The following is a 20,869-nucleotide window of genomic DNA, read 5'->3' on the forward strand; positions in this document are numbered from 1 at the left end:
AACGCCTCAAAATGGTGGTGCAAGTCGCTCTTCCACTGCTTGTACCTCTCAGCGAAGAGTCTGTTGACGTACGCCAACGATTCGTCGTTGAGGTCCTCTAAGTTGTAGTTTGTCTGTAATAAATTAATTACATACATTAAGTAATAGAAATATATAAAGTTTGAAAGAAAAATAATTAAAAGGTAGGATACATACCGACAAATGGCCGCGAACCTCCATCTTGATCTCGTCAAGCATGACCTTCCAAGACTTCCATTGCATTGGGCAATGGGTCCGAACGATGTGGCAATGTCGTGGGCCAAGGAGCTATGCAACTCCGCCGTGGGTGCAGCCCGATGGCGCTTGTCGTATCCGATGCTGATACGACTCTTGGTCACCCAGGTGGCCTTCGCCGGCTTCAGCTGCCGACACTGCCCTCGAGTGTTCTTCTTGGCTGTAAAGAAATATGACATTAATGTTAAATAAATAAAAAATTTAACTATAAAATTCACAATAGAAAAAATAAAAAAAAGAACTAGAGTTGAAGGAAATCTATACCTGGCTGTGACCCCGAGGCACCAGTACCGTCGGTCGTTGTGGTGTCGGTGGTGCTTGCAGGCCGGTGCCGCCACCTAGCGCCAACAGGCTGCGCCACTGATAAAGCTGATGATGCAGGCGCCTGGGACCCCCCGGGACCAACTGGCACGTGGTCCATCAGTGCTGGAGCAGTGGCAGCAGATGCCGGTTGAGCCGAGGGCTCCGAACTCGGTGCAGTCGTCACCGACCTACGACGTCTAATCAGGTATGACATCTGCACAATTTCATTAATACACATACAAATTAATCAAATTTACGAATATATAAGTGTAAGCACATACAATTTCATTAAGAATTTTAACTAATTAATTAAAAGCATAGCTTGACCTAGGGTTTGCGATTTCGGAGTATCCGGGACTTTGATCCACGATCCGTCGAATCCTGGATGATCCTAGAGACACAAGGTACAATATAACGGTCCGAACATATCAAACCTGAAAATCGCACAATAAGCGAAATCCATTCGAGACTCAAACGGTAACCAAATTCAAATCCGAGCACACCTACGCGCTCGTGACAAATAGGCGATTGCACTAGGACCCAATGAGCCGGCAGCACGTGGGTGTCCAAAGCGATAACAATCGCCGAAAAATTCTAAAAACTAAGGGCCAAGGTTCCTATCTTGGGTTCAAAACATCAATTGGAGCCCCTTTTGTTCCCAGACCTACCCCAAAAAATGGCCGAAAGTGGCCGAAAATTAAATTCAAAAACCGGCCAAAACCTAGGGTTTAAATTCCAGAAACCTATTGCGACAATTAACCAAATCCAACCCAACCATCAGTTAGAGCACGAAAAATAGTCCAAAAACCATACCTCAGGTGTCGGATTTGGTGGCCGGAGGAGAGAGAACGAGGCCGGTGAAGAATTTGTCATACCCAGCAATTTCCGACGGCGGGGGAAGGTCTGGGCTACGAAGGTTGTGGCGGCTCGGTCCTTTTTCCGGAGAAGTAGTGGGCTGAGGTGACGGTGGAGAGAGAGGAAGTGAGGAAGAAAGGAGGCTGTCGCGATTTTTCTGAAAATTTAATGGATCTTGCGTGACAAAGAAAGCAATGCGTCGCGCAAGGTATGTTTAATAAACCTTGCGCGACGGAGAAAAAAAAATTATGGCGTCGCGCAAGGTAGTTTTCCGCCCAAATTTTCATTACATTGCGCGACGAATAAGAAAAACCGTCATGCAGGGTGCTTATTTCGCCAAAAATTTTGTCTCCTTGAGCGACGAGTGGACAACACCGTCGCGCAAGGTTGTTATTCCGCCAGAAATTTTTGGGTTTAGGGTTTAGTGAAGGGTCTGATCATTTTGCGCGACGAAAAGACTCTATCGTCGCGCAAGATTGTATCAACCCCTAAACCCTAAACCCTAAATTAATAAACCTTGCGCGACATAGAAGACATTGTTCGTCGCGCAAACCTCTAGCAAAGTAATATTTTAAATCTAAATTAAATTTTTTTTTTTATACATTCTTATACATATTATAAATTAAAATAAATTTTTTTTTATACATTCTTATGGTGTTTATTATTTTTGAATAGAGTATATTAATTTTTTAAAAATAAAAATACCCAGAAAAATATACTCTATTCAAAAATAATAAACACCATAAGAATGTTTTAAATTTTTTTTTTTATACAAGGAAAAATACTCTAGTTCAATTTGCTAGCTGTGCCCAGTTAGATTTCTCATAAATGCCCAGTTCACCTTTAGCCTTCCCTTTACCAAAACTTAGACCATTAAAAACTTGGATAGAACCAAAAGAAATGCAAAACCAAAATTGGGCAAGAGTCTTAATATATGCCTTAAAAGTTAAAAATTAAAAAATTAGGGGTTTTTTTAAAAATAAGGCCGTGCACTTGTATGACTTATCCTTTTCCTAAAAAAATAAACCCTAAATTTTTTATTTAAAAAAAATATATACTCTATTAAAAAATAATAAACACCTTTGTACAAAGAAAATCACAATGATCAAACTTTAATTAACAAATCAACTCACATCTCACTCACGTGATCTCATCTCATCTCAAAGGATTCTCTTCCTTGAACACGCAGCCTCACTCAACCCACTTGAACCCAAGAGTAACCACCATTGATTTGAACCACTACAACCTCCACTGCTTCAATCAAACTCATTCTATTACATCGCAGAAACCTCATCGACTTGATTACGCTTGGATACTCACGTAACTTGATCTAGTAACCGAACCTAATCCGAGTTAATTGAGTACACCTTTATGTAGACAATTATATTAAACTTATATTTTAAATTTAAATTGTATATCTGTTTTTTAAATATATTCGAATGTCACTTATTATTATTCTAATATACCAATTCTATTTTTATTTTAAAAATGCCTCTTGGAATGTGGATGAATTATGGGTTAAATCACAAATAGGGTCAACACTTTATTTATGAAATTGTGATTTATAAATATGTTTTGCGCGACGAATATCTATAATTTCGTAGCATAAAGAAGTGTTGCGCGACGATACGAATACTTTGTCGCGCAAGGTTGTATTTTCACTGGGAAATTATCGCAACTTGCGCGACATGGATGTTCTCATTACGTCGCGCAAACCTCTGGCAATGTTTTTTTTTAAAGTTAATTTTTTTCTTTATTTTAAATAATTATTATAAAAATTATACATGTTACCTTAATGAACTTAAGTTTCATATGAATTACGAAAAAAATTCAAATATTTCGGTACAATTGAAAAGTTAAATGTTTATATTTTAAATTTGAATTATTATTTTATTCTCCGATGTGAGACTTAATTTACACATTATAGTTTGTATAATAGTTTAATGCTTGATTAAATCATTAAATAAGACGGGGTTGTGCTTATATTCATAAAGACCACTGAAAATCAAATAGACAGATTCAAATCTATTTTCAAATTTATGTATATATCTAAATTTATTTATACATTATATGTTGTAATTTAATTTGTGATTGCAAATTTTGTGTGCAACTTGATTTTAATTTGTCATTGCCATATTTACACTACCATAATTAAATTACAACAAATTTCATTTACTATGTTTTACATGGGTAGTCTGACAGGACCCGATCCCAATTCCACTTTGGAATTCGAACCAAGTCCTGTGCGTGTCCGACACCTGGCGAATGTCGAGCACAAATGACCTTTTTACCCTTCCTGTTACAATTACTATTAAAACTTCCCTTAGACTCCTGCCGAAAATTCGGCAGAGTCTTCCCTGTATTTTGTCTAAACCCAAAATCTTCCACCTGTTGAACAAGCAAATAATTTTCCACCAACTGCCAGAATAAAATAACCAAGCATTCACCAGATCAAGTTTCCCCCTAAAACGAGATATCAGAGCATTTTCTACTAATTTACAAGATTTCAAGAACTTTTACAATAAAATCCTACGTTTCTTGGTGGTGCGGAAGCTAGGAGTGGCCCAGTGGTGGATGCCTGCGCACTTCTACAGCCTGGTGGTGAAAAACAAGTTTGAAAATGTGAGTGGACAAAAATAATGTTCTTGAAATCAGTTTATAATCATAATAACCCCCATGGTAAAAATAACTTGATAAGTAAGGCTAAAGTTCAACTATGTTTAATATAAGGTATTCATCTAGCTATATATAAATGTATGTATATAAATTCGTAAAACTGAACAATTATATGGAGATATAAAACATGCACGAACATTGAGGAAACTGATATAAAATGACTGAAAGCAATAGCTGTATAAAAGTACTCAAATTCCTTTAAACTACCACCTAAATGTACCCTTGTAAAATCCGTCAAATCCCCTGGCAGGTCTAGGCGACACAAAGTCTATCCGAGCCGCAAACTGGCAGAATTCAGGGGACTATGGTCAGCCTGAACCGCTGGCAGGTCTCGATGACACCAAGTCGACTCGAGCCGCTCTGGCAAGATACAGGGGACCGTAGTCAGCCTGATCCGCAATCCTGGCAGGTCTCGGGGACACAGAGTCAGCCGAGCCGCAAATCCTGGCAGGTCTCGGGGACACCGAGTCAGCCGAGCCGCAAATCTTGGCAAGTTTCGGGGACACAGAGTCAGCCGAGCTGCAAATCCTGACAGGTCTCGGGGACACAGAGTCAGCCGAGCCGCAAATCCTGGCAGGTCTCAGGGACACAGAATCAACCGAGCCACAAATCCTGGCACTCACGGTCCGAGCGTCCCCGAAACCTCCGAGGCAATGTCAAGTGCACTGACAGAACTATAAACAGACTGGATGTCCGTAGACATCGGTCCGTTTGAGGGTAATCACTAAAAACAAGCGGGTACATGGTGGTTCTAATTAGAAAAATCTGATAATTCTCCGAAATCTGATAAATCTGAGCTAAGTTACTATTTCTGTATTAAAAATCTCAAGTATGCTGCTCAACTAAGTATGATAAAAATAAAGATATTTCACGATGCAATTCGTGCTCAGAAAACATGTAATAACACTTATTCAAGATCAAATATAAAAGTTAATTATAAAATCATTTAAGAAAGAAAAGTCCACTCACTGCTGGTCCGAGCTAGCTGGACCCTTTGAAGGTCCCTCCTGTGGTTCTGCCGGTCCTCTGGTGCCTGATTACCCATAAAGATTAAATTAATAAAACTGCTCAATAAAAGAATTAAATTAAACACCCTGCCCCCGGCTCCTAGAAATGCGTGTACTCATTTTAAAGTCACTCCTATGCCCACTTTAGCCTTTCAGACAATTAGAAAGGCCTTGAAAGACCTGAAGTTGTTCCAAGCGATAAACTGTCAGACCTGCCGATCCGGAACCTCGTGGGGTCCACGATCTCCGATGGCCAATCTGGGATTCTCTAAAGGTTCCTTACAGAGTAAGACCCATGTCTTGCGAGTTTGGTCCGAAACGGACGGTCGGATTAGCCAAAATTGCATTATCGCTTAAAATCCAAACTCTAGCCCCAGGGTTCGCGATTTCGGAGTATCCGGGCCTCCGATTTGCAATCCGTCGAATCCTACACGATCCTGAAATCATGTAGAATGACATATCTGAATTTGGGTGCGATCCAACGGCTCGACGACACTGTACCCAAGGATCGCGCAAAATGGAAAATCTGTTCGGGGCTCAAACGGACTCCAAATTGAGATCCGTGAAATCCTACACGCTCGTGACGACACGAGGATCGCAAAACTACACAGAGTCACTTCACTACCCTCGCCCATGCGCCACCACACGCGCGGGCAGTTTGGGTGTCCAAAGCGGTAACGGCTCGCCGGAAAAACTCGAAACCAAGACTCCAAACTCCTATCCTAGGTAAAACACCCCATTTGGAGTCAATTTTGTTCTTGGTCATACCCCAAAAAGTGGCCGGAAATGGCCGATCATGGCGGGCGAAGTTCGGCCGATTTTCAAGTTGAAAATCGAGTGTTCTAGAGCCAAAATCGATCTAAACCCCGCCAACCATCAGTTAGAACACGAACAATAGGCGAGAATCCATACCTTACTCGAATGATTTGGTGGAGAAACGAAGGAGATCGAAGGAGATGAAGTTTCGACTGAAAACCGACAGAAAACTCCAGATTCAAGCCAGTTCCGGGCGGCCCCAGGTCGGCGGTAGGTCGGGGAAGAACGGCGAGGCCGAGGCGGAGCTGACGGTACCCTTGCCGGAGATCGGGTCGAGCTGTAGCGGCGGCGGGACGAGCTGGAAGGGGAGGAGGCGCGCGGCTGGTCGCGTGGGAGGAGAGAGAAAAATGAGGAGAGAGAGAGAGAGAGGAGAAAGGGATAAAAATCTGACTTTTTGTCCAAATTACCGTTTTACCCTTCGCGGTATTTTGACCGTATTTTCTTCGTTACAACTCCGATTCGAGTCTACTCCGTGTCTACGAACTCGTTTCGCCGTGCTCTACGCAACGGCGTAAGCGAAATTGCCAAATTCCTTCTCGATCAAAAAGTCAACTTTTTCCCTATTAAATAATGCGAGGGCAAAATCGTCTTTTTGCTAGAATAAATTAATCCTAATTTTTAGATATTTTGTTTTGGGTTATTACAATCTACCCCCCTTATAAAAATTTCGTCCTTGAAATTTACCTACCTGTCATTCAAAGAGGGGGAAGAACTGCTCCTGTATCTACAACTCGGGTTACCACACAGCCTTTGTCACTGAAAGCTAAACACTTCCCATTTCAAAATCTGAACTAACTGTTTCCCATAAGTGAAATCAGCCTCCAATTATATTGATTATCGATCTAACATATGAGATGGATCGAATTTTTCTTTTCGAAGCGTGGGCATACGAAAAATATCAAGTCACTGTACTAGATCTGCGGGCAGAGTAAGCCTGTAAGACCTTTGGCCCACACATTCTGTAATCTCATTGGGTTCGATATAGCGAGGATTTGGTTCCCTCGCTTCCTTAAATCTCGCTATACTTTCCTGAGGCGAATAAATTTTTTTGGAAGAATACCCAACTGAAGATCTTTCTTCTGGTATCTGCATAACTCCTTGTCAATCCTGGGTCACTTGAGTCTTTCTCTGATTAATCCAATAAGGTTCTTTATTTCCTTCAACACTTTCAGATATCAATAAACCTTGCTTACCATTCCATCTTCACACTTGGGTGGTCTATACTATGTCTCGTATAAAGCATCAATTGGAAACATCTCAGTTATAGACACCAGTGGTAATTTAAGATTTGTAATCCGAGAAAGTTCAGTTCATCTAACAACTGTCATTTGGGGTACACACTCTCAAGTGGTAACTTTTCACCCCAATCACTCCGAACTGCAGTATACAACGTCTCAACAACCCTTCTAAATTTTGAGTCATTTTCTTAAGCTGATCATCTGTCTGGGGATGAATTGCAGTAGTGATTTCTCTTTGTTGAAGGAACAACGGCAATCCTTTTTAAAAAGGTCTAGACTGTCCATAATAACCTCCTCCAGTAGTACTCCACTGGCAGGGCCCGGAAAGGTACCTACCATATCTGGCACATTAGGGCGGCGTCTCCTGTTAGATCCTGACAACAACTGTTTTCCAATACTTCTGGATACACCAGCTCCAGAGCGATTTCCAATACTACTACCCTGACTGGTACCTTCACTGGAACTAAATCTAGGTCGGTAGCCTCCATACTTGCGGCCACTCGGTGGTCTGGACTTGTAAGTACCACCGTAGTTACCTCTCTTAAACACTTCCTGACTAGTATTACCTATATCAAAATACTGTGCACAGAGTGCACCCCGTGGTCTATCCATTATCTGGCTGGGTCAGACCTCACCACGTCACCAAAGTTAATCAACCACTAACTGATCACAATACCTCGGATGGAGGCCTGTAACCTCATCGTAACAAGGTGCTACCTCTTACTTTCAATCTCTACTAGTAGGAAACAAGATGTGAAACCTTTTTCTCGTATTATGATCCAGTCATTATCCCCTATCCAACTGCAAAAACTCCTGCATCCACACATTCTGTAGACTTGTGGATAGTGCTGACTATCAAATGCGGCTCTACATTACTTGTCACTTACTAGTCAAAAAATCCTGGTATCACTTCTTCATCGAGTCCCACCAATACCCTACTATTCTGTGGAACAACCATGACCTCCATGATCCGCTCCATTCCTTTCAATTCAATCCTCCTTTACTACTGGGTACCACCATTATCCAAATTTATAGCCCTCAATCCTCTTTACTTGATCCACCTATCTCACGGATGGATCTTTGGGCTACTCAATCTTGGCTAAAGCCTGAGCTAACAGCTCCAAGGTCTACTGGACGTTAGGATCTCCCTGCCTACTAGGTACAGTAGGCACGACTCCTGACGAGCCTCTAACGAAAGATTACTCTACCGGTTTAGATACCGGTGTAGTTCCTGCCCGACCTGGGGATCTCATCCCCTTACGTCGGGATAACTGTCTAATTTTCCTACAGACACCACCACCATGAGGGCCCAATTTGAAAAGAAAACGAGGATGCACAGAGTGCGAAGTCTACAGGAAGTGAAACCTATGCTCTTATACCAAATTGACAGGACCCGATCCCAATTCCACTTTGGAATTCGAACCCAGTCCTATGCGTGTCCGACACCTGGCGAATGTCGGGCACAAATGACCCTTTTACCCTTCCTGTTACAATTACTATTAAAACTTCCCTTAGACTCCTGTCGAAAATTCAGAAGAGTCTCCCCTGTATTTTGTCTAAACCCAAAATCTTCCACATGTTGAACAAGCAAATAATTTTCCACCAACTGCCAGAATAAAATAACCAAGCATTCACCAGATCAAGTTTCCCACTAAAACGAGATATCAGAGCATTTTCTACTAACTTATAAGATTTCAAGAACTTTTACAATAAAATCCTACGTTTCTTGGTGGTGCGGAAGCTAGGAGTGGCCCAGTGGTAGATGCCTGCGCACTTCTACAGCCTGGTGGTGAAAAACAAGTTTGAAAATGTGAGTGGACAAAAATAATGTTCTTGAAATCAGTTTATAATCATAATAACCCCCATGGTAAAAATAACTTGATAAGTAAGGCTAAAGTTCAACTGTGTTTAATATAAGGTATTCATCTAGCTATATATAAATGTATGTATATAAATTCGTAAAACTAAACAATTATATGGAGATATAAAACATGCATGAACATTGAGGAAACTGATATAAAATGACTGAAAGCAATAGCTGTATAAAAGTACTCAAATTCCTTTAAACTACCACCTAAATGTACCCCTGTAAAATCTGTCAAATCCCCTGGCAGGTCTCGGCGACACAAAGTCTATCCGAGCCGCAAACTGGCAGGATTCAGGGGACTATGGTTAGCCTGAACCGCTGGCAGGTCTCGATGACACCAAGTCGACTCGAGCCGCTCTGGCAAGATACAGGGGACCGTAGTCAGCCTGATCCGCAATCCTGGCAGGTCTCGGGGACACAGAGTCAGCCGAGCCGCAAATCTTGGCACTCACGGTCCGAGCGTCTCCGAAACTCGTGAGGCAATGTCAAGTGCACTGACAGAACTGTAAACAGACTGGATGTCCGTAGACATCGGTCCGTTTGAGGGTAATCACTAACAACAAGCGGGTACATGGTGGTTTTAATTAGAAAAATATGATAATTCTCCGAAATCTAATAAATCTGAGCTAAGTTACTATTTCTGTATTAAAAATCTCAAGTCTACTTCTCAACTAAGTATGATAAAAATAAAGATATTTCACGATGCAATTCATGCTCAGAAAACATGTAATAACACTTATTCAAGATCAAATATAAAAGTTAATTATAAAATCGTTTAAGAAAGAAAAGTCCACTCACTGCCGGTCCGAGCTAGCTGGACCCTTTGAAGGTCCCTCCTGTGGTTCTGCCGGTCCTCTAGTGTCAGATTACCCATAAAGATTAAATTAATAAAACTGCTCAATAAAAGAATTAAATTAAACACCCTGCCCCAGGCTCCTAGAAATGCGTGTACTCATTTTAAAGTCACTCCTATGCCCACTTTAGCCTTTCAGACAATTAGAAAGGCCTTGAAAGACCTGAAGCTGTTCCAAGCGATAAACTGTCAGACCGGCCGATCCGGAACCTCGTGGGGTCCACGATCTCCGATGGCCAATCTGGGATTCTCTAAAGGTTCCTTACAGAGAAAGACCCATGTCCTGCGAGTTTGGTCTGAAACGGACGGTCGGATTAGCCAAAATTGCATTATCGCTTAATATCCAAACTCTAGCCCCAGGGTTCGCGATTTCGGAGTATCCGGGACTCCGATTCGTAATCCGTCGAATCCTACATGATCCTGAAATCATGTAGAACGACATATCTGAATTTGGGTGCGATCCAACGGCTCGACGACACTGCACCCAAGGATCGCGCAATATGAAAAATCTGTTCGGGGCTCAAACGGACTCCAAATTGAGATCCGCGAAATCCTACGCACTCATGACGACACGAGGATCGCAAAACTACACAGAGTCACTTCACTACCCTCGCCCTAGCGCCACCACACGCGCGGGCATTTTGGGTGTCCAAAGCGGTAACGGCTCGCAGGAAAAACTCAAAACCAAGACTCCAAACTCCTACCCTAGGTAAAACACCCCATTTGGAGTCACTTTTGTTCTTGGTCATACCCCAAAAAGTGACCGGAAATGGCCGATCACGGCGGCCGAAGTTCAGCCAATTTTCAAGTTGAAAATCGAGTGTTCTAGAGCCAAAATCGATTGAAACCCAGCCAACCATCAGTTAGAACACGAAAAATAGATGAGAATCCATACCTTACTCGAATGATTTGGTGGAGAAACGAAGGAGATCAAAGGAGATGAAGTTTCGACTGAAAACCGGTGGAAAACTCCAGATTCCGGCCAGTTCCGGGCAGCCCCAGGTCGGCGGCGGGTCGGGGAAGAACGGCGAGGCCGAGGCGGAGCTGACGGTACCCTTGCCGAAGATCAGGCCGAGCTGTAGCGGCAGCGGGACGAGCTAGAAGGGGAGGAGGCGCGCGGGAGGAGAGAGAGAGAGGAGAGAGAGAGAGGAGAAAGGGATAAAAATCTGACTTTTTGTCCAAATTACCGTTTTGCCCTTCGCGGTATTTTGACCGTATTTTCTTCGTTACACCTCCGATTCGAGTCTACTCCATGTCTGCGAACTCATTTCGTCGTGCTCTATGCAACGGCGTAAGCGAAATTACCAAATTCCTTCTCGATCAAAAAGTCAACTTTTTCCCTATTAAATAATGCGAGGGCAAAATCCTCTTTTTGCTAGAATAAATTAATCCTAATTTTAGATATTTTGTTTTGGGTTATTACATAGTCGCTAATAAATTGCATTATTCATCATCTGAACTATAATAACCTTCATTATCCTCGCTATCATCACTTTCGGTCTCCCAATCCTCCTCCTCATCACTTTCGTTGTTCGGGCCCACTGGAACTTCGTATCGCGGAAGATCACCAAGGTCAATTGTAATTGACTGAATCGGTATTTCAATTGAAGACACTCCTTGAAGCTAAAACGGTTCTTGTATAACATTTGTATCTCGAAGTGTTTCTGCTTTGGAAGATTCCAACCGTTGGTCAATGACATTGTCGACGTCGTTGTCAGTTGGGTCTAGTTCTGGTATAGCATACACGTTGCTCTGATCCATCTGCTTAGCAACTTTCCAACCGCTTCCGGCTTTAGGGTCATCTAGATACACAATCTGTCTTGCCATGTTTGCCAAAATGTAAGGGTCGTCATCATACCAAGTTCTGTTAATGTTCACTGATAGTAAGCCATGGTCTATTTTAACACTTCCCTGCCTATTTGGGTTTGTATCAAACCATCGACACTTAAACATGATCACTTGGTATCGGGCTTTGTCAAGCAATTGCACGACAGTTGTGAGTTTGCCATAGACATCAATGTCCGTATTTTCGCCTCCACCTGGGACATGGACACTGCTGTTTTGTGTACACAACTTGTCATCTCGTGCAATCCCCAAAAACTTGACGCCGTTAACATGGCAACCCGAGAATAATTCAGCGTGAATCGGCCCAAATGCCAAGTTATATAACTCTTCACTGTAAGAGGGTGAATTCGATGATTTCAACTTATTCACCTAATATTATACAAAAACATTCACATGTTAGTTTGATAACATTAAATAATACAATATATATATATATCAAATACAAAACACTTATAACTTACATATTCCGAAAACCATTGTGGAAACAAATCACGGTGTTTCTTGGCATACAAATGTGATGGATGTTCTCGCTTCATCATCTCTTCATGCTCATCTAAGTATGCCATTATCTCATCACAATTGTTAAGTACGAACCAATGCGCTACCTCCATGTCATTTCTGGAAAACGACTCTCCTCGTACAGGATATCCAAAGGGTCGTGCGCTTTGGGCAAAAACAGAAAGTTTCTCATTTGTCTGACCTTCATCATTATTGCACTGAGGACGATTGAAAGCCGTGTCCACATCTTTTAAATACATTCCACAGAAAGTAAGCGATTCATATTGAACCCAAGCCTCTATAATTGATCCTTCGGGCTTCGCCCTGTTGCGTACAGTTTTTTCAGCTCTCCGAAAAGCCTGCCAAAATAAAACGAAACGATACAAATTATCGAGCGTGGGATAAGGATGCATAAACAAATGATGAGGATTATATACATTTCTATTGGATACATCCAGCGATAGTTGACAGGACCAGCGAGCAATGCCTCTTTTGGCAAGTGAACCATCACGTGAATCATACTTGTGAAGAAAGCTGGAGGGAATGTCATCTCGAACTTGCATAGGACTTAGACAATGTCATGGCGCAACTGATTAATGTCTGTCTTTCACAATGTTTTTGCCGTCATTTGGGAAAAAAATCTGGACAACAACATGATTGGTTTCACTACATCTTCTGGCAAAAGGTATCGAATACCCACAGGAAGTAGGTGTTGCATAAACGCATGGCAGTCATGGCTCTTTAGTTCATTAAATTTACCCCGTCAACATTCACGCGATATTAGAAGCATACCCATCGGGAAATTTTACAGACAATACAAACTTTAGAAAATCTTTTTTGTCATTCGGTTTCATGGAAAAAAAATGCCAGATCCCTTCTAGCTTTATCACCGTCCCTGTTCATCCATAAATCTCTTTGTATGCCCATTCTTTCCAAATCAAGACGAGCTTTGATCGTATCTTTTGTCTTACCCTCGATATCTAGCATCGTGCACATCAATGTGTCAGACATTTTTCTCAACATGCATAACGTCGAGATTGTGCCTCAATTTTAGTTTCGACCAATATGGGAGCTCAAAAAACATAGGCTTGTGCGTCTAGTTCAAATGTGTAGAAGGTCTGGTCTGAGTAACTGTTTTCCCGAACGGAGAAAAATCCAAACGGTTAAGTTGTTCCAAGATCTCATCACCGGACCATTCTCTAGGTTTGAGGCGATGCTCTGTGTTCCCGTCAAACTCTTTATCCTTTTCCCGCCACTCGTGGTCCCATGGCAACCATCTCTGATGACCTAGATAACAAACTTTTCCCGCGTGCCAACCCGAAGTTACATCTTCCTTGCATACAGGGCATGTCAAATAACCCTTAGTGCTCCACCCAAAAACCATTGCATATGCGGGAAAATCATTCACAGTCCACATAACTGCTGCCCGCAATGTGAACATCTTCCCAGTGGATTTATCATACGTACACACACCGTTTGTCCATAAATCCTTGAGCTCATCAACCAACGGCCTTAAGTAAACATCAATTGACCTGCCAGGATCCTCAGTCATCAAAACAGTCATCATCATGTATTCTTTTTTCATGCATTTCCAATGCGGCAAATTATATGGGAATACGAAAATCGGCCAAGTGCTGTGGTGTTGGTTTAGAACCCCGTACGAATTGAATCCGTCAGTGGCAAGTCCCAATCTAACATTTCGGGGATCAGCAGCAAACTCGGGGAATGTTCGATCGAACTCTTTCCATGCCTCCCCATCTGCAGGATGCCGCATCACATCGTCGTCTACCCGTTTTTCCTTATGCCATCTCATGTCTGTGGCAGTATGAGTCGGCGTATACAATCGCTATAGCCTAGGTTTTAGGGTCAGATAACGCATGACTTTTTGTGGGATCTTAGTCGTTCGATTCTGAGATGTCATCTTGAACCTCAACTCTTTGCATATAGGGCATGTATCCAAGATCATTCAACACCTTTTGCGCGTGTCTATGGTCTTTCGGCAAACAATTGTCAGTTGGAAGCATTCTCTTGAAAACACCCAAAAAGTACTCGAAACACAGGTTTGACATACGATACTTTATTTTTCCTTGCATTAGCTACACAATGGTCGTGAGAACGGAAAAGCATTCGCACCCCGGATATAACTCTTGGTTTGCATTTTTTAGCAGTTGTTCATATTGTTCGAACTCTGCACTGTCCATTGGGGTAGGCAGGTCATCTTCCTCTTCCTGATTGATGTTGGTCAATGCAAATGGAAAAGCATCATTTATAATATCCATGACTTGTTCATTAGGATCCACAATAGGTTCAACATTGTCCACCCTTGTGGCATTTGAAGACGAAGCATTGTCTAATTGTTCCCCGTGAAGGTTCCAAATGCTATATGTCTCAATCATTCCATTCCTTACTAAATGAAATCCAACATTTTCAATTGTCTCCCACAAAGTGTTGTTACACCTCCTACAAGGACAACGGATTCTAGTTGCACCCGGGTTGTGTCTACGTGCAAACTCAATAAAATCCTCGATTCCATCCAAGTATTCGTCTACGCATCTACTCGGGTTCTATATCCACCTTTTGCTCATAATTCCTGAAACCACAATCACAACACAACAATCACAACAACTTCATATGAAGTTATAATGTCACCTTATGCCTCCGGTAAGGGCCCTATCCCATTCGGGAATGCATAGTCCTGTCACGTAACCTACGGCTACATGAGATTAGTTTTCAACGTAAATGAATTTCAGTAGCATCTCAATACAGTTCTTGAGGTGGGCATAAGTATAAATACCTACATACCACCCCAAGAACGTACCGAGATGACACCGAAATCTCCAGAATCGAAACCTAATCTTGTAGCCGTAGATTACGTGACAACACTATGCATTACCAAACTATCCAAATAATGGGACAATTCAAGAATTAATTGGACCGCAATCATGCTTTAAGCATCCATGCACGAAATCCAACTAATCTCGAACGGGAAACTAAGTGTTACTAAAAAATAATAATAAAAGTACGAAGTTAATTTCAATTAACTTCGTACATCACAGCACATTGTGCTGCGTCACGCACAATTTAACAACATAATATAAATATAATTTCACAACAAAAAATATAAATATAACAAACTAAGTTCAACATAATTTAATATAAAATGAATAAAATACTTTCTCAATCGTTCTCCACAATCGCTAATTACAAATATCTATAATGAGAACAAAATTAATAGCGTTAATATGACAAATTAATACTTTTAAACAAACGACAAATAATACTTACCCAATGAGCATATTGAATTCCTAGCAAAGGCAGCAGCACAGATAGAGAGAGGTTCCAATTTTTTTTTGCATTCTGCCTCTGCAATGGCAGAATTCAGAGATGTAGATAAAGGATTTTGCGCGACGAAACAACATTTTCGTCGCGCAAAACCATTTTTTCGTTGCATAAAATAATTTTTTTCGTCGCGCAAGCACCTATCAACATCGAGATTTTGCGTGATGAAATTTCCAATTCGTCGCGCAAAATCAAAACAGCGTCGCGCATACGCAAATATCCGTCGCACAAGAACGTGCCGACATCAAACGTTACGCGACGAATTGTAGTTCCGTCGCGCAAGTATTTGGTGCTAAAAAAAAGATATCGCACATTTTTCTGTCCACCTTTACACGACGAAATTCGAAACCGTCGCGCCAGGATATCTTTCACGACGATCAATATCGTCGCGCAAATGTTTGGCGCCAAAAAAATAAACCCGGGTTTTTCTTCCCCATTTTGCGCGACGACTCATTTGTTTGTCGTGCTAAGTTTCTTTGCGCGACCAAAAGTTTCGTCGCGCATGTTTTCGTCTGTTTGCGCGACAAATTTTTGTTTCCGTCGCTGGACTGTATTTTCTTTCGTTGCACAAATAGTAAAATGTAGTAGTGGCCAGAAGTATGTAATATAGAACCCATTGTACATGTAGTAATGATTGAAGCAGAATCAAGAGTTGGGTCTTTGGAACTGTGAGAACTGACAAGAGGGGTCTCAAGGGTACTCGATACGTGTAAAGTTGTGCCCCTAATCTTCGTGTCAGACATCGCAACAGAATTTGGTGACACGGGTGGGAGTTTAGATTAACTTTTGCCAAACAAAGTTAATTTTATTGTCATCTAGTATTTAATTAATAATGTTTTCTTATTATTTATTAATTAATAATATTGCCGGACCATGTGGCACCATATGAGTGGATCTACGTGGCATATCTATTTTCACGTATACAGTTAATAGATTTGTTAACGGCAAAAGTGACTTAATGAACTAAAACCTTAATTAAATGAAAAAAAAAATGAATATCTCTCATCTTCTTCCCCAAACCCTAGCACCCTACCATCTCCTCACAGCCACCACCCCCATTGATCGTCGCCCATCTCCACTCCACCCTCTTGGCTCTGCCGCCCACCCCCTCCTCTTTCTCTCTCTTCCCTTTTTCTCTTTTCCCCTCTCTCTTTGAAACAAGGGTTGGGTTCTATCGCCGTTGAATTTAACACCCTCAGGGACGTCACGTTCAAACTCCAACTTCATTTCAAACCCCAATCTTCCACTGTCCACGTCCCCTAAGCTCTATCATGCCATTTCCTCTGTTATATCCCCACCTTTCACCACATTTCCTCATCTTGCCTCTCATTCGAGCTCTCTCTTCCCTCGACGAGGACAGCCCTATTGTTCAACAAGTCATCCATCTCATATCAATGGGAACCGCATCGGGTTGGATCTGAACTCCATGATGATCTGACTGGCCCATCCACGTTGAAATCCCTTCTTTCCATCTCGCTTTCTCCTTCTATGCCTCCGAATTCACCCACCTAATCAACACCACCAACAACTGCTCGCCAAATCGTTGCATTCAATCTCAACTTGTTCTCCCTAAACCCTTGCGATCGTTAAAGTCTTGAGGGAAAGTAAGATTTCGAGAGCAGAGAGACGAAGAATGAATTTTGATACTTACGCGAGAGAGCGTGAGTGGGTTTAGATTGGTCAAATATTTTAAGGCAAAGTGTAAATGTTTTGGCATGAATTGAACTGAGTAAAAGATATCGGTCCTTAAAACTTTTACTAAAAAAAAAACTTGAAATATATATGGCATCAGTTTAAATATCGACTGATGCTACTTCATGGGCAAGGATTGCCAAGCATTAGTAGCGAGGTCTTCATAAACCTATGGTCCTCCTATTACTTATGGAACTGGTGCCTTAGAGACTAACAACATCAGTTTCTCAGTTTACCGATGCCTAAAGTGAATTTTGACATCGTGAAATCTGGTAAATTAACACATAGAATTAAGGGAACTCAATAGGAACTTTATTATTGTGGTAGATACTAACCTAATTTCACCTAATCTAGATAAGGTCAATGACTAAAATATAGCATCTAATTTCACAATAATGTAATTAAAAAGCCTCAAAATTACACACATTCTTGGCCGCCTCCTGTACCACCACCTCCAACTGGAGACCAACTCCGGCACCCCTTATTCACTCTAAAAAATAGAACATTTTGTGTACTTCAAGGCACTCAAACCTTCCCTCAGAGGAGGAAGCCTCAATCACAAACCACTTCACCAACTTTATTTTTGTGATATTTGTTCAGTTACACAATATTTATATTAAAGAGGTTTTTTTAGAAGAAAAAAATTATTTAATCAATACCGATTTGTCATACTCTAGAGTGATATAAATAGATCAATTTAAACTTACAAAAATTTATAAGTTTTAAACCCTTATGTATATTATATTGTTATTTTTTAGGTATATACAATAAATTCTTCAATGTATATATTTTTATGTTATTCTTATATTGGTATGTAGACTTATACAATAGAAATTGCAATGCAGTTTGTATAATTTTATGTTACTTATATATTGATAATTTTAGACTTAAAGAATAGAAATTGAAATGCAGTGTGTATTTTTATGCCACTTTTACATTGGTTTTGTTTAGGCTTTTAGAATAGAAAGGGCAATGCAATGTGTATTTTTATGTTATTATTGGTATACTTAGGCTTTGACAATAAAACTGCAATGCAGTGTGCGTATTTTTTATCTTCTTCTTTTAAAAAAATAATTTTAAATTAAATTAAATGAAAATGGTGTCACGTGACAATTGTTGTGGGCAGTGGCCGGAGATAGTGGTCAATGAATGGCAGCGGTGACTGATGACGGCAGTGGAAGAGGGTGTTGGCGGGTGGCGGTTGGTGGCAGGTATGGGGGTTTATAGTGGTGCTGAAAAAAAAGAAGGGGAAAAGGACAAAAACGTAAATGTAAGTCATGCCTATAGGTATTAGCATATGGGCTTACTCATTGACCTTTAACAAAACAAAATTTAAAACTAATTCACCCAGCCCAAAACAAAAAAAGGCCATCATATAATAATTATTAAAGTTTTTTTTAATCCCTGTACACTAATTTTTCTTAGAATTAATACATTTGACACTCTAAATTCGAGACAACTACAATTTAAATTTTATTCCCTGTTTTTTTTAATCCCTGTATTATTGCTTTTTGAGTTGGGATTAATTTTTGATGCTACACCTACATGCACGATTCTTAGTACGAGTTGGGTTTCAAGCAGCAAAGTTTTCGACATAATAATAGTACGAGTTGCGCAGGTGATACCTGCTGTGAAAGAAGAACCAAATGGCGTGATCCAGTTATATTCCTCAGAGAAAAATGCAAGAGACTCGGGCAGCCTACCTGAGCTTGATCAAATTTTGGTTGAGCCAGGTATGGAAACAAAAAGAACTACTGCCGCTGCTGTTCAGATTCAGCAGCACACAGCAATAGCAACAGCTTGGTGGCTGATAAATAGACTGGTAAATTGCTTGGAATACCCAAAAACTTGGTTGGAAGAGACACGCAGCATGCTGATGATTGTGGCAACCATGATATCGACTACAACTTTCCAAGCTGCAGTTAACCCACCTGGTGGTGTTTGGCAAGAGAATAATACAAATAGTAGCGCTAGAGGCACTACTTATTGCACCCAAAATAACATATGCTTGGCTGGAACTTCAGTGGCAGGCAGCGCCTTCCCCAAAGAATTCCTCGCGTTCGTAACATTCAATACCATCTCGTTTCTTGCTTCTCTCAGTGTCAACCTTTTGCTTGTTGGAGGATTTCCCCTCCGGAATCGCGTAATTATGTGGCTTCTATCAATGGCCATGTGTCTCACTCTCACTTCTATGGCGTTCACCTTTTTACTGGCTTCCCTGTTGGTGGTTCCAAATACTGACATCCTCGTTTCACAAGGAGTTAGATCCCGTAAATCCGCTGTGTTGGTTTGGATTGCGTTGCTTCTAACCATCGCTTTAATCCACACCATTCGCCTAATCATTTGGTTGTCAAGGAAGTTGTGGGGCAGGTTCAAGCATAAGATCCCAAAAAGCCTCAGGAAAGTGGTTGATAGTTTGGTGGATAGTTCGAGAGCACGTCACCGTACCAACAAATTCTGAGGAGAATATACGCCTGTTGTTTCCTTGTGTGTTGAAGGAACTACACCGGATTGCTAAAGTAAACTATCTATTTGACGATGGTGAGTTGTGTTTGCCTTAATTTGCTTCTGTTAGAATTTGTTAAGAGTGAGTCAGAATGATCAGTTTGTTTACTAATCTGAAATCTATTTTTATTTCCTCCATATATATATATATATATCTACACACACAGTCCTCTTCTACTGAGGGACACCCTTTAGGGTCCCCTACAAATATTTTTTCAACAATCCAAACAATCTATTTTTTCAGTCTACATTCATAGATCATTCTTGCAAAAACTTAGACAAATCGGAAACCGTTTCAATATCCAATTGTGTCATACAAAATTAATGAATAAGGTGCTTCAAGAAAGTATTAAAATTTCAATAATTCAATTTATGGTCAAATGATATCAGATTCAAGTGATTTTTTTTTTTTTTTGTAGAGATGATCTATGATCTTTGAATGAGTCTCTACAAAATAGATGGTTTGGATTAGTAAAATACAATACGGAGGTTTTTGTACTAGCTCAATTTTAACTAAAACATAAAGAGCATGAATGTGGATGCTCTAAGCTTTGCTTAGCAATTAAGCAAGTACAAAGACAAGAGATTCAGACACGCCGCTTTGGGAAGGAAAACTGAGAGGAGAGTGAAATATTTATCGGGGAGAGTGAAATATTTTATCGGGTTGAGAAAATGTAAAATTTTAGGTCAAGTGACGCAAAAGTTAATATAGAAATGCAAAGTTTCATAATACGAGGGTTTTGATAAAAACGGCCCTAGTATAGCAATTAATATGACACAATGCATGTAGAAACCAACGTGGCTGATAATAATGTCAAACGACTTTTAGTATTCAGAAATTGCCGTGGTTATTTACAATTTTACACGACAAAAGTGTATTTTTGCGGACGTGGTATATTGAGTTAATATGATGCTCTTTATGAATAAACCACCGTGGTTATTTACAATTTTACATGATATAATTTGGGTTCCAACTCTAAGTCAAGTAGCATATGCCCTTGGCTCTCTCTACTTCTTTAAAGGTTCGGATTTGGGTTGGAGGTAATAATTTGGATGTTGGTATGTGTGTGTCTCTCTCACCTCTCTGAAGGTCCAAAATATT

At 40.7% G+C, this 20,869-nt stretch overlaps 1 protein-coding gene across 5 annotated transcripts in view; it reads left to right on the forward strand.

Moving 5' to 3' along the window:
• The window catches only part of LOC18782644 (protein ACCELERATED CELL DEATH 6), a 29,533-nt gene extending 9,612 nt beyond the window's left edge, over positions 1 to 19,921 (forward strand). For 2 of the 5 annotated variants that reach the window (XM_020558818.1, XM_020558819.1), the window contains exon 4: positions 18,881 to 19,921. In XM_020558818.1, coding sequence (XP_020414407.1) covers positions 18,881 to 19,723 — 843 coding nt within the window. In that variant the 3' untranslated portion in view covers positions 19,724 to 19,921. Of the gene's footprint in view, positions 1 to 18,388; positions 18,712 to 18,880 lie in introns of those variants that run through there. The other 3 variants (XR_002270559.1, XM_020558821.1, XM_020558820.1) reach the window with 3 other exon arrangements.

The sequence above is a fragment of the Prunus persica genome, chromosome G3, assembly GCF_000346465.2.
Source record: "Prunus persica cultivar Lovell chromosome G3, Prunus_persica_NCBIv2, whole genome shotgun sequence".
NCBI lineage: Eukaryota > Viridiplantae > Streptophyta > Magnoliopsida > Rosales > Rosaceae > Prunus > Prunus persica.